This window comes from Meriones unguiculatus, chromosome 4, assembly GCF_030254825.1.
Source record: "Meriones unguiculatus strain TT.TT164.6M chromosome 4, Bangor_MerUng_6.1, whole genome shotgun sequence".
Classification (NCBI taxonomy): Eukaryota; Metazoa; Chordata; class Mammalia; order Rodentia; family Muridae; genus Meriones; species Meriones unguiculatus.
The window spans coordinates 95,692,425-95,704,772 of record NC_083352.1 but is presented as its reverse complement, the minus strand read 5'-3'; the positions used below and the strand labels follow the sequence as shown (position 1 = coordinate 95,704,772).

Sequence of the window (12,348 nt, the reverse complement as noted above, 5' to 3'; positions counted from 1 at the left end):
AAAGAAGAAAGAAAAGAAAAAAAATATGCCTGCAAGTATCAGTCATGAGGCTGATCAAACAAGTCAGCTGAAGAACCCACAGGGAATTAACTGTTCTCTCTACAAACCACACTCAAGGTAGGTGTCACCTTTGGGAAGCTAACATCAAGTAGAAATCCTTACAGCACAGGAGCGTAAAGCCCCCTTTCTTCTTACACAGTCCACACACTTGGTACGCTACTGAAAAATAATTTATTTGCTTAATAAAAAACCATTTTTGTTATCGCTCACGCTGTCAAAAATATCAAAGTGCTTCTTCAGTCAGACACAACCATTTGGAATTATAAGTGAATTATAAATGCCCTCCTGGTTATTCCCTGGATCAGTGAGGTTTCAAGGTCAGCCCTCCACAGACCATTCTGGCTTCCGGTACTTCCCAGCGGTTTCTTCCTCCTGCTGATATGATAAGGAAGGCGACACAGCTAGCCACCCAGAGCAGCAGCTTTGAAAAAGCCTTTCCTGGGGGGAGAGGGAGCAGCAGCTCTCAATGGCCCTGGGGCTGCACGGCGAGTGGGTCTGTGAACAGGAGGGCGCAGCCGTGGGAGACGCTGCTCTGCCGCAGCCTGTCGGGCGCAGTCAGTAAGCTTCCATTCGTTTGAGGGGAAAGGGAAGAATCACCAGGGATCTGAAAAGAAATAAAACAAGCTAAGGCCAAGATAAATAAACTGGAAATGGGGAGGGAGAAGCTTCAGCCTTCTCATTAAAAACACTAGGCGGAGCGGGCATGGCTGCACACGCTTTCCATCCCAGCAGCACTCTGGAGGCAGAGGTGAGCGGATCTGAGGCCAGCCAGGGTTACATACAGACCCTCTCTAAGAAACGAACAAATGAATGAACAAACCCAAGGCCAGTAAGGTGGCTCTGCGGGTAGAGGTGCTTGCTGCTACCCTGAGGACATGAGTTCAATTCCAGAACCTACACGGTAGAAGGAGAAAACGGACTCCTGTAAATTGTTCTCTGGCCTGGACACACGTGCCATGACGCCTGTGCATCCACACAAACAAGCATGCACACAAAACTAAATAGAACTCGTGAAAATGCCGTTACACAGACAGCCAGGTGTGGTGTGACTGACTTAAACCCAACACTCAAGGGACAGAGGCAAGCGGATCTCAGTCTGAGGTCAGTCTGGTCTACATAGGGAGTTCCGGGACATCTACAGATACATAGTGAAACCCTTTCTCAGAAAAGAAAAAGAAAAAAAATAAAGTAACCCAAAAACAACAATGGAATATTATTGGACCATAAACAGCAATAAATGCCTTTAAGGAGGTGGTGGTGCATGCCTTTAATCCCAGCACTCAGGAGGCAGAGACAGGCAGACCTCTGTGAGTTTGAGGACAGCTTGGTCTACAGAGTGAGTTCCAGGACAGACATGGCTACACTGAGAAACCCTGTCTCAAAAAAACAAAACAAAAATGAATAAATAACAACAAAAATCCCATCTACTGTGTTAAAAAAGAGTTTAATTAATTAAAAAGTGGTCCTATGTTAAGTCTAGAACTGTCTCTTTTGTCAACTTGTCTCTTGGTCTAGTAGGAAGCTCAATCTGTCATCATCAAAAAACATTTTTTGTTGTTTGGAGTTAGGGTGTCATGCCTGTGGCCTGATTTAGCCTAGAATGCACCAAGTAGCTGAGATTGTCCTTGAGCACCAGGCCCCTGTCTCTCCATGGCCTTCTGAGCCACACCTGGCTAGATAGACCCTTTCATCTGAAAAGGCTTTTATTTACCTTTAGCAGCAGGACTCAAAAAACAATGTCCGTTTCCAGCCTCTGAACGTCAGACCGCAGTCACTGCGGGTCTATTAAAGGCAGCAGCTCCCCACAGCGGAAGTCCAGCTTGAGGCAGGCCAAGTCGTCCGACCGTGTCGGTCCGATGTTCAGGATGGCGATGGGGAGCTGCTTCTCTCGGGCTGTGAGAATGAACCTGTAACCAGAGAACACCTGGCCAGACAGAAGGCAGAGTGACAGAGTGACGGCTCTCGATCCAGGAAGAGAACCACCCCACACCCTCAGAAAGAGATGAAAAGGAGCTGAGGGGCCCCGAGAGCTCCGCAGTAAAGATGCTCGCCACCACCATGCCAGATGATCGGGGAAAGGTAAGAACCGACAGAACTGGCCCCCACAAGTCGTCCTCTGACCTACACAGTCACACACGCGCACCCACACACAGCGAGCGAGGAGCCGAGGCCCTGACGGGATCCCGTACCTGCAAGGACGATCCCACCACCAGCAGGGAGTCAGCTTCTTTCACGCGCTGGTGCACAAAGTCAACCTTGTCTCGCTTCACTGTGTCCCCAAAGAAAACGACATCTGGTTTCAGAGGGCCGCCGCATCGTTCACAGGACGGGACCCGAAAGCTCCGAACCTGCTCCTCCGTGAGGAACACGTCGCCGTCGGGGGCCACGCCCTGCGCCTCAGCGCTCCAGCGGGGGTTCAGCGCCCGGAAGCGGTCCTGCAGTGCCCTGCGGGGAGTCTGCTCCCCACAGTCCAGGCACAGGACTCTAAAACCAAATGAGATCTGCTGAGTATAGTTCCTGGGAGGTACCAGAGCAACCCGACCACTTTCAGCACCCCCGCCACCAGGAAAAACAGTCACCTTCTTTTCCTGGCGCCCAGCCCCAGCCCCGCCCCATTTCAGGACACCCAAAGAGAACACTTTTCATCCCTTTGCAACCTCCTAGAACGGTGGTTCTCAACCTGTAGGTTGAGGCCCCTTTGGTTGCCTAAGACAGTCAGAAAACATTTACAATACGATCCGTAACGGTAGCGAAATTACAGCCATGAAGTGGCAATGGAAGTAGTTTTATGGGTGGGGTCACCACAACATGAACTGTATTAAAGTCCACGGCGTTAGGAAGGTTAAGAAGCACTGCCCTACAACAGCAGTGTACAGACTGGCGTTTATCTGCTCCGTTTGCACTTTGCCAGTGTATCTGCTATTTTGCTGGCATGGTTTTGTCCTTAGGGCGTCAAGGTATGCCCTCCACTCATTTCCTCAGCTCAAACCCTAACCCTCGGCGCTTGTTCTGTCCACCTACTACAGGAGCTGCCACAGCCACGCCCTGTAAAGACACTTTCTGAACAGTGGGGATGCAGTTAGTTTGCTGGAGTTCCTGCCTAGTGCGCACAAAGCCCTGGGTTGGATCCCAGCAGTCAGGAGGTGGGGGCAGGAGGACCAGAAATTCAGGGCTGGGTCTGAGAAGATGGCTGACTTGGAAGGCTGCTTGCTGGGCACAGGTGAACCAAAGTTCAGGCCCCAGCATCCGTGTAAAAGGAAAGGCCTATCACTTCAACTCTGAGGGGCAGAAGCAGGAGGATGCCTGGGACTCCAGAGCTGGTGGAGACAACTAAGGAGGATACTCTGGTCTCCCACAAACACACAGGCACATGCACCCTAATATACACAAACACAAAGGGCCAAGGTCATCCGTAGCCACAAAACCAATTCCAAGGCAGCCAGAGGCCCGTTCTCAAAAAAAAAGGGGGGGGGGAGGGAGTAATGGTGGTGCTTTAATCCCAGCATTCTGCTCAGTAGGCAGAGGTGGGGGGATCTCTGTGTGTTCGAGGCCAGTCTGGTCCACCTACTGGCCTCAATCATACTGTCTCAATATAAATACACAAAGAATAAAGCAAGGGCTGGGAGGTGGTGAACGCCTTCAATTCCAGCACTCAGGTGGCAGAAGCAGACCGATCTCTGTGGTCTCACAAAGTGAGTTCCAGGACAGCCAGGGCTACACAGAGAAACCCTGTCTCAAAAAACCGGGAAAAAAAATATAGGAGAGGGCAGCAAGCATATTAGGGGTTTAATCCTCCAACAGCGATGCTGGGCCAAGGCGGGACTGGAGATGGCTAACTAACAGAACAGCTTTCTTCACTTTTGGTGAAATAATTGTTTCCACCCCAAACTCAGGGTGAACAAAGCTATCCACCATCCTCTTGGTGGCTTTTCTGCACAGGTGAGATAACCCCAAAGCAGTGAACAGGTCACTGTGGGCCGGCCCCACTCACACAGTATTCTTCCCGCTGCTGGGAAACTGAACCTAGAGCTTTGCACATGCGCACACTGCACCAAGGCAGGTGCCTGCCCGAAAGCATCCTTTCCTGGCTTGCTCTGTTCCCTGTTCCTGTCCCTACTTCCTCCCTCAGTTCACTAGGTCTAACTCCAAAGTCATCAACTTGCCCGGGAAGCCTTTCCTCTGGATCTAAGACAACCCTGGTCAAGGCAGCCACCGGCCCCTTGACCTGGGGAACCAACGTCCCCTTACGGCCGAACCCCGTACCCGCCCGCACCTGTGCATGCATCCGTGGAGCTCTGTCAGCCGCTGGTTCCCCGCCTTGGAGTGCAAAGCGTCCACATTCTGTGTCACCAACCAGTGTAGCTTCCCAAGTTTCTCCCAGTTGCTCAGGGCCCGGTGTGCTGGGTTGGGTTGGTGAGAGGAGAACTGAGGCCAGCCCACGAAGTTTCTGGCCCAGTACCGCTGGCGGACCGGAGCGCTGCTTATGAAATCCATGTGCTGGATGGGTCTCCGGTCAGTGCGGGCGTAAAGTCCCACCTTTTCTGACCTGTAGTCTGGGATTCCAGACTCGGTGGAGATTCCTGCGCCGGTCATCACTAGAAGTTTCTTGGAAAGGGTGATGAAGCGCTGTAGCTCTTTGATCTTCTCAGGGTCCAAAGGAGGGCTGGGCGGCACAAATAACCCGGTGGATCCATGCGACCACGGCCGGCTTAGGTGGGTATTCCAACGGCCCTTTGTCCTGAAAGTCAATCCACTCATTCCCATTCTAGAGAAAAAGAAATCCGTGGTTCTGAGAAGCTGGGTTTTACAAAGCAAGTGGACCACCGGCGAATACCCAGGGGAATTCCATTCAGCTATGAAAATCTGCCATGGTGGCTCATTCCTGAAGCTGCAGCACTTGGGAGATAGGAGGACCATCAGGAGCTTAAGGCTATCTATCCTCAGCTAACAAGAGAACCAGAGGCCAGCCTGGGCTATACTCAAAAGAATCAGAAAGACAGAGGTGGAGTTAAGGAGGAAATGCTAAGTGTAGGAAGTCAGTTATAGGATGTTACAGGACTGAAGAGATGGCTCAGGGGTTAAGAGCACTGGCTGTTCTCCCAAAGGTCCTTGAGTTCAATTCCCAGCAACCACACGGTGGCTCATAACCGTCTATATTGAGATCTGGTGCACAGGCAGAATGCTGTATAAATAATAAACAAATCTAAAAAGAGAGAGAACTGGCTGCTCTTCAAGAGGACCTGGGTTCAATTCCCAGCTCATACATGGTGTCTAACAACCATTTGTAACTCCAGTTCAGGTGATCAGACAGACAGCCTCTTCTGGCCTCTGCAAACACTGGGAAAAAAAAGTGGTACACAAATATATGTATGTGAAGGTAAAAAAAACCCAACACGTAAAATTTAATTGAAAAAAAATTTAAATATTTAAAAAACAAACTTTAATAACCCATTTTCACATGTTACATGTGAAAACATGTTATAGTAATATTTATCTATATTTTTATTAATATTATCCCTCAAAGGCTAACCCTACTTTAAATCAGATTTTTTTTTTTTTTAAGATACTGTTTTGTTTGTAGCCCAGGCCAAGGATTACAAGGCACACCTAACTAAACCGAAATAATCTTATTTCTCCATGGTATAGTTGCATTCTAATATGTCAGGGTTTTGTTTTTTGTTTTGTTTTGTTTTTTTCCACATGGCGCTGGGGGTCAAACCCTGAGCCGTGAGGATGCTAGGTCATCAACCACTCTTTCAGCGAGCTATGCTCCAGCCGAATTTCGGAGGCTTTCACGGCGTTGCTCTGATTTTTCAGGCTTTTGATTTTATTTGTGTCTTCACATACACACCCTAAATTCCTTCATTTCCCCCATCTCATGTTTACTCTGCGTTGTAAATTCTGCTATTTGGTCACAGAAAAAGACAACACACACACACACACACGCTTGCCTGTCAGGTTTCCTAGTTGTGAAAACAAGACTTTGACTTGTTCTTTGATATAATGCAGAAATTACGTAGCGACAGACACACGTTGTAGGCGTGGCTTCTTAACACAGGAGATCAAGACCTTGCTTTCTCCGTGACATTCCACAACTACAGGTGAACAGCTAAACAAACAGTAGGGTTTTGCTGGGACAAATTCCCCATGTTCCTTCGAGAACAAAGAGGACAAATGGAATCCCCTGTAAAAATGCTCAGCTGGAAACCTAAGCTGGATCAGAACACTTACCTTCCACAATCCTCACCCAACAGTGGGACTAGCTTGAAACGTCTGCATCTTGGGAAGTGTAGTCCATGAAGCTGATATAATTGGAAGGAAACTACAAGTCCCAGAATTCTACGGTCTCCCACTTTAAGGTCCTACCACGCTCCTCCACCGACTTCCGCCTGTCTTTCCTGGTCAACTCAGTTAAGGTTCCGGGTGTGCTGCTGACGTCGGAACCAATGATTGCCTTTTGGGGTTTTTAGTTTGTTTTGTTTTTCTGAGTTGTGTTGTTTGCTGAGACGGTGTCTCACGTAGCCTAGTCTGACTCCAAATTCCTGATCCTCTTGGCTCCACCTCACAACTGCTGGCATTACGGGCTAGTGCCACCCTGACCCGCAAAGAAATGGTGTCCTGCGTGCAAAATATCACCCAAAACAGCCCTGATTTAGGAATTCGCTGTCTTAAAGAAACTCTTTCACTGGTAGCACAGGCCTATAATCTCTGCTACTCAGGAGGCTGAGGCGGAAGAATCAGGAGTTCAAGGCCAGCCTGGGAAATTCGGTGAATACTGTAAAGGGTTGGGCCTATAGCTCAGTGTTTGCCTAACCTTGGGCAGGCCTGAGTTCATTTTAGCGGGCACTTCTCACCAAAGATGCTTTTTAAAGTCGGTTTAAAAAAAAATTATTTTTTTTTTTTAATTATGTGTGGACTCTTGTGCCTACATGCATCCAGAAGCTCATGAAAGCCAGAAGAGGGCTTGAACTTGAGTGACAGCTGGTTGTGAACTGCCATGTGGGTGCTAGGGATGGAATCCTAGTCCTGTGCAGGAACAGTAATGCTGTTAAGCAATGAGCTATCTCTCCAACTCCGCACTCCCACCCCAAAGACCCTTTTGTTTTGTTTTTCAAGACAGAGTTTCTCTGTGTACTCTGACATGCTTACTAATAAAGAGTTGGGTTGTTTTTTTTCCCCTTCCTTCTTTCTTTCTGTTTTTGTTTTGTCTTGTTGAGACAGGGTCTCTCTATGTAGCCTTACCTGGCTTGGAACTCATAGAAATTTCTTTGCCTTTGCCTCTGCCTCCCTGGAACTGTGATTAACTAAAGGTGTGAGCCACCAAGATTGACAGAATTGACTCATTTTCCTCTTCAGGACGCATGCTCTCTTCCACTGCAAAGCAATTAAATTCCCTGCTATGAGTTAAATATGAATGGGGGCCTGCCAGGTGTCTTGGCAGGTAAACAGCCTCATTTTGATTTCTGGGACCCACATAGAGGTGGAAGGAGGGCACCAACCACAAAGATGTTCCTTGCCCCACATGCACACACGATTTTTTCTATTCTAAGAAACAAAATGGATTATGACTGCTGGAGGCTCTGAGGCTCAGTTGCTCCTCAAGCAGGAGAAAATGAGTTTGGATAAAAGCACCCACATTGCTGCACAAAAGAGAGCAGAGAGAAATGGGATTGCTGGTGTGCACCTTCCCAGCTCAGCTCTCCAACGTTATTTCTTATGTTTTTATGAAATAAACAATACAATGCCTGGGTCTCACTCCCAAATTTTTGCTTTGCTTTGGTAATTTCTTGTTGTTATTTGTTTTTTGTTGTTGTAGTTGTTCTTTGGTTTAGTTTGGTTGGTTGTTTTTATAGTGTTTCTCCATAGCCCAGGCTGGCTTAGAACTCACTCTGGACCCAGGCTGGCTTCCAGCTTGCAGCTGTCCAGGCTACTGTGCCTGGTTCAGAATTCTAATGTCACTGGTTTAAAGAGAGGACTTGGAATCTGTTTGCTCATATTGTTGCTGTTCCTGAAGTAAAGCCAGCAAAATCTGCCACTCTATAACATTAAATCAGACATCAGACAGTGTGTGTGTGTGTGTGTGTGTGTGTATGGTAGACTGTGAAGTGGCAGGGACTTTGCTACCTGCCTAAGGACCCTTTCCCTATTCAATAGCGGATTGGGTGGTAGCTAGGGAAGGAAGCTAGGAAAGGAAATTGGGTGTTTTCTGCTGTTTCTACTCTCCAAAGGTGACTTCTCCTTCCAGTGAAATAAACTATAATCTCAGCTCCAGAACAGGAGGCTTTGGGACTTAGAAGCACAGAAAGGTGGGCTGGAGAGATAACTCAGAGGTTAAGAGCACTGCTTGCTCTTCCAGAGGTCCGGAGTTCAATTCCCAGCAACCACACGGTGGCTCACAACCATCTATAATGAAATCTGGTGTCCTTCTGGTGTTCAGGTGTGCATGAAGGCAGAACATTGTATACATAATAAAAAAAAATGGTAACAATGTGTTTATAAAAAAAAAAAAGAAGCACAGAAAGATAGAGCTCTATCACTGATGTTCATTCCAGTTAGGAAACTGAAAAAACAGTTTCCTAACTGGCCTAAAAGGCCTTCAGCTTTAAAATTCTCATAATGAACCTGAAGGGGACAAAAGTGCCACTCTTTTAATATTTTCACAGGCTTCTATTACATGTGTGTTTACTGATGATGAGGACAACTAGCGAGAGCTGCTTTTCTCCTTCTACTATGTGGGGCCAGGGCTCAAAGTTGGCTCGGCAGCAGGCTGCTTTACCCATGGAGCCATCTCACTGCCTTTCGATTTTCTGTTTAATTTCTTTTGAGATACTTGAAATTGAACTCAGGGCCTGAAGCATGCTCCCTGAGCCCTCTGCTACTAAGCCTCATGCCAGGAGGGCATTTTGTTGTTGTTGGTGGTGGTGGTGGGTTTTTGTTATTTTGTTTGTTTGAGACGGGGTTTCTCTGTGTAGCCCTGGCTGTCCTGGAACTCACTTTGTGGACTAGGCTGGCCTTGAACTCAAACTCACAGAGATCCATCTGCCTCTGCCTCTGCTTCTGCCTGTGCTGGTATTAAAGGTGTGCACCACCAGTTCTGGGTAACAAAGCCTTTTAGCCTCTCTCCTCAGCATTAAAGTATTTCCACAGAATAGTTAGGAAGCCCACCATGTACAAACCTTGGGTTTAATTTCTTATACCACAAAAGGGGGTGGGGGTTGGCTTTGGAGGCCTTTGATCTTCAGCACTGGGAGCCAGAGGAGGTAGGATCTCTGTGAGTTTGAAGCCAGCCTGGTATACATAGCAAATTACATGCCAACCAGGGCTACACAGAGAGACCCTGCCTCAAAACAAACAAACAAAAATCTTCACTTAGAATTAAACATAGAATTTCCACATGAGCCAGCAATTCCACTGCTAGTATATACCCCAAACAACTGAAGACAAGGCATAGGCTGGTGAGATGGAGCTGTGGGTAAGGGTGACTGCCTCCAAGTCCCACCTGAATTCAGTCCCTGGGACCCACATGGTGGAAGGCGAGAACCACCTCCCACAAGCTGTCCTCTGACCTACACAGATACACACAAACATAAACAAAAATAATAATAATAACTGAAAACAGAAAAACTGAAACTGATACCTGTGCAGCAACAGCAGCATTATTTGTATTAGACCAAAGGTGTGTACAGCCGGTGGATTTCACCTACGGCACCATTTACTGCTAACTGAAGAATGAAATGGTAAATAAAATTCCATTAGATGGAATATTATTGAGCCATAAAAAGGCATTAAGTACCAATACGTGCTACAAGGTGGATGAGTCGGAAAACGTTACAGTAAGGAACTGGAGAGGGATGGCTCCGCAGTTACTGGCTTACTGGCTTCTTTTGCAGAAGACCTCGGTTGGGTTCCCAGTACCGGTATGGTAGCTCATAGACCGGTGTAACTCCAGTTCCAGAGGATGTGATGCCCACTTCTGACTTCCACGGGTATCAGGCATTGACATGAGGCATATATGGGCAAGTAAAACACTCATACACATAAAGGAATTTTGACAATAAATCCTTTCTTTCTCTCTCCCTCTTTTTCTGCTTCATTTTTTCTTTCTTTCTGCTTCTTTCTTTTTTCTTTCTCTCTCTCTTCCTTCTTTCCTTTTTCCTTCCCTTCTTCCCTTCTTTCCTTTCTTTCTCTTTTGTAGACAGGGTCCTTCTGTAGTTTTTGCTGGCCTCTGACAAGTACTAGGATTAGTGGTATGTCTCAACACACCTAGTTTAAAAAGAATTCTTCCTCCTCCTGAGCGGGGGAAGGGGAAGGGTGGCCTTACTATGCTACAGAGGAAGATAAAGCGGACAGTCCTGATGAGACCTGATAGACTAGGATCAGATGAAAGGGGAGGAAGACCTCACCTATCAGTGGACTGGGGAAGGTGCCTGGGAGAAGAGGGAGGGAGGGGAGGACTGAAAGGGTATGAGGGAGGGGTTTACAGCTGGGACACAAAGTGAATAAATTGTAATAAATAAAAAAAAAATCTTACAGCAATGAAACACACGCTGCTTGTTTTCAGTTATGTGAAGTGCCTAGAGCGAGAGCGTCTGCCACGGGCTGGCATGAAAAGTGGCTAGGTAGGAAGCTCAGAGCTTACTGCCTACAGAGTTTGGGAAGATGAGAAGGTTCTGGAGATGAATGAGAATATAGTCAACCACACTGAATTTACCCTTAAGATAGTTTAATCTGTACGCCGTCATATAGATGTTACACACATACTTTATTGTGTATAGAATCATAAACAAGAAAGCCTCCTTGGAAAAGTTGGCAACGTTGACCCAAACGAGCACCGTTCTCTCCAATCGCTCCTGGTGCCCGCTGAACTGAGTCTATTAGCATGTCCGATCCCACAATGCATCGCTTCACCGTCCCTCCCCGCAGACCCACTTAACGAACCCAGAAATCTCCCTCCTACGCCGCCCACAGAGAGCACCAGGAGGGAGCCTTCGGTGGTGCGATCTTAAGCCTAACAGGAATCGAGGGCTTTTCCCGCCGACCCGAAAACCGCCGTTTCTGAAACGGGACCTCCGCTTCGTGGGGGCGACGCGCCCGGACCGATGTTCTCCAGCTTTGCGCAGTGGCAGTATCGTAGCCAATGAGGTTTATCCGAGGCGCGATTATTGCTAATTGAAAACTTTTCCCAATACCCCGCCGTGACGACTTGCAATACAGTCGGCATTGGCAATTTTTGACAGTCTCTACGGAGACTGAACAATCGCGGTTTCAAAAGAAAAACATCTTGTTCTGCTTCTTTTCCTGCTGAGGTCCTGCTTCGGCTCCAGCCGCTTCTGTTTCTGTTAACGGCTTCCGCTCGCCGAGTGCCTTCCAGTCTTTTAACTTGAACGTGCGGCGCGTTGGCGTTTACTGACGCCTCCGCTCCCACTCGCGGCGATCCTCCTGCCTCTCTGCCTCCCTAGGACTAGACCGGCGCCCCCCTAAGCCACTCCCGACCTCATCTTCCCAGGTTACCTACCCCTCGGGCTTACCCGTGTCCCCCCGCCGCGGAGCCGTTCGCCACCGGCGCCGGCGCGATGACGTCAGCCTCATTTGCATACGAGTCCCCAGAATCCCAAGCGGCCGCCGCGTTGTTGGCAAAAAACACGCACGTCCGGGCGCGGGATGGCCCACCGGGAGGGGTCCGTCCACGCGGTCGACCGGGATGGAAGCGACGCGCCGGGTTCCCGTCGCGGGGCGGGCGGGAGCTCACCGTGACTGTGATGGGCGTCGCTAGCCATGGGAGGCTGAGCGGGCCCCGTCGTTCTTCAGCTTTGCGCAGTGGCAGTATCGTAGCCAATGAGGTTTATCCGAGGCGCGATTATTGCTAATTGAAAACTTTTCCCAATACCCCGCCGTGACGACTTGAAATATAGTCGGCATTGGCAATTTTTGACAGTCTCTACGGAGACTGAATAATTCTGGTTTAAAAGTGAGACTCTTGTTCTTCCTTTTCTTGCTTTTGAACAGGTTTAGATTCTCAAGCAAAGTGGGGCCGTGCAGAGGAGTTTTCTAGGTCTCAGCTGTCTCCCAACAAAAGGTTCTCAAGGGTCAAAGCCAGCCCGGGCAATCCTGACACAGCAGCACTTAACACGCTTTAAATTTTTATCTTAAAGTACAGAACTTCACGAACACGACGCGTTGGGCTATTTGCGTCTATTGGAGTGTTTGCAGCTCTGGGACACTGAAACCTAAGTTTAAAACAAAACAAAAAACTTGACAGGACTTCAGTATGCATCCCTGGTTGGTCTG

General features: G+C 48.2%; 1 protein-coding gene and 2 non-coding genes across 5 annotated transcripts; 2 read left to right on the top strand and 1 right to left on the bottom strand.

Annotated features, from left to right (window-relative positions):
• Positions 1-212: 212 nt before the first annotated feature.
• On the bottom strand, positions 213-6,372 carry Sirt4 (sirtuin 4). 3 transcript variants are annotated; one of them, XM_060382557.1, is made up of 6 exons: positions 6,292-6,332; positions 5,325-5,397; positions 4,334-4,825; positions 2,250-2,544; positions 1,772-1,967; positions 213-664 (listed from the first exon to the last, which is right to left on the bottom strand). In XM_060382557.1, exons 3-5 carry the CDS (start codon positions 4,822-4,824, stop codon positions 1,821-1,823), a joined length of 933 nt encoding a protein of 310 aa, XP_060238540.1. In that variant the 5' UTR covers position 4,825; positions 5,325-5,397; positions 6,292-6,332; the 3' UTR covers positions 213-664; positions 1,772-1,820. The 3 variants fall into 3 exon arrangements, with proteins under 3 accessions (XP_060238540.1, XP_021487479.1, XP_060238539.1); XM_021631804.2 differs by lacking the exon at positions 5,325-5,397 and having other exon boundaries at positions 1,772-1,984; positions 6,292-6,372; XM_060382556.1 differs by lacking the exon at positions 6,292-6,332 and having other exon boundaries at positions 1,772-1,984; positions 5,325-5,378.
• A 4,796-nt stretch (positions 6,373-11,168) lies between these two features.
• Positions 11,169-11,309, top strand: LOC132653895 (U4 spliceosomal RNA). Its single transcript, XR_009591720.1, has one exon. It is a non-coding gene; the product is annotated as a U4 spliceosomal RNA (small nuclear RNA).
• A 557-nt stretch (positions 11,310-11,866) lies between these two features.
• Positions 11,867-12,007, top strand: LOC132653894 (U4 spliceosomal RNA). The gene has a single exon (XR_009591719.1). It is a non-coding gene; the product is annotated as a U4 spliceosomal RNA (small nuclear RNA).
• Positions 12,008-12,348: the final 341 nt, after the last annotated feature.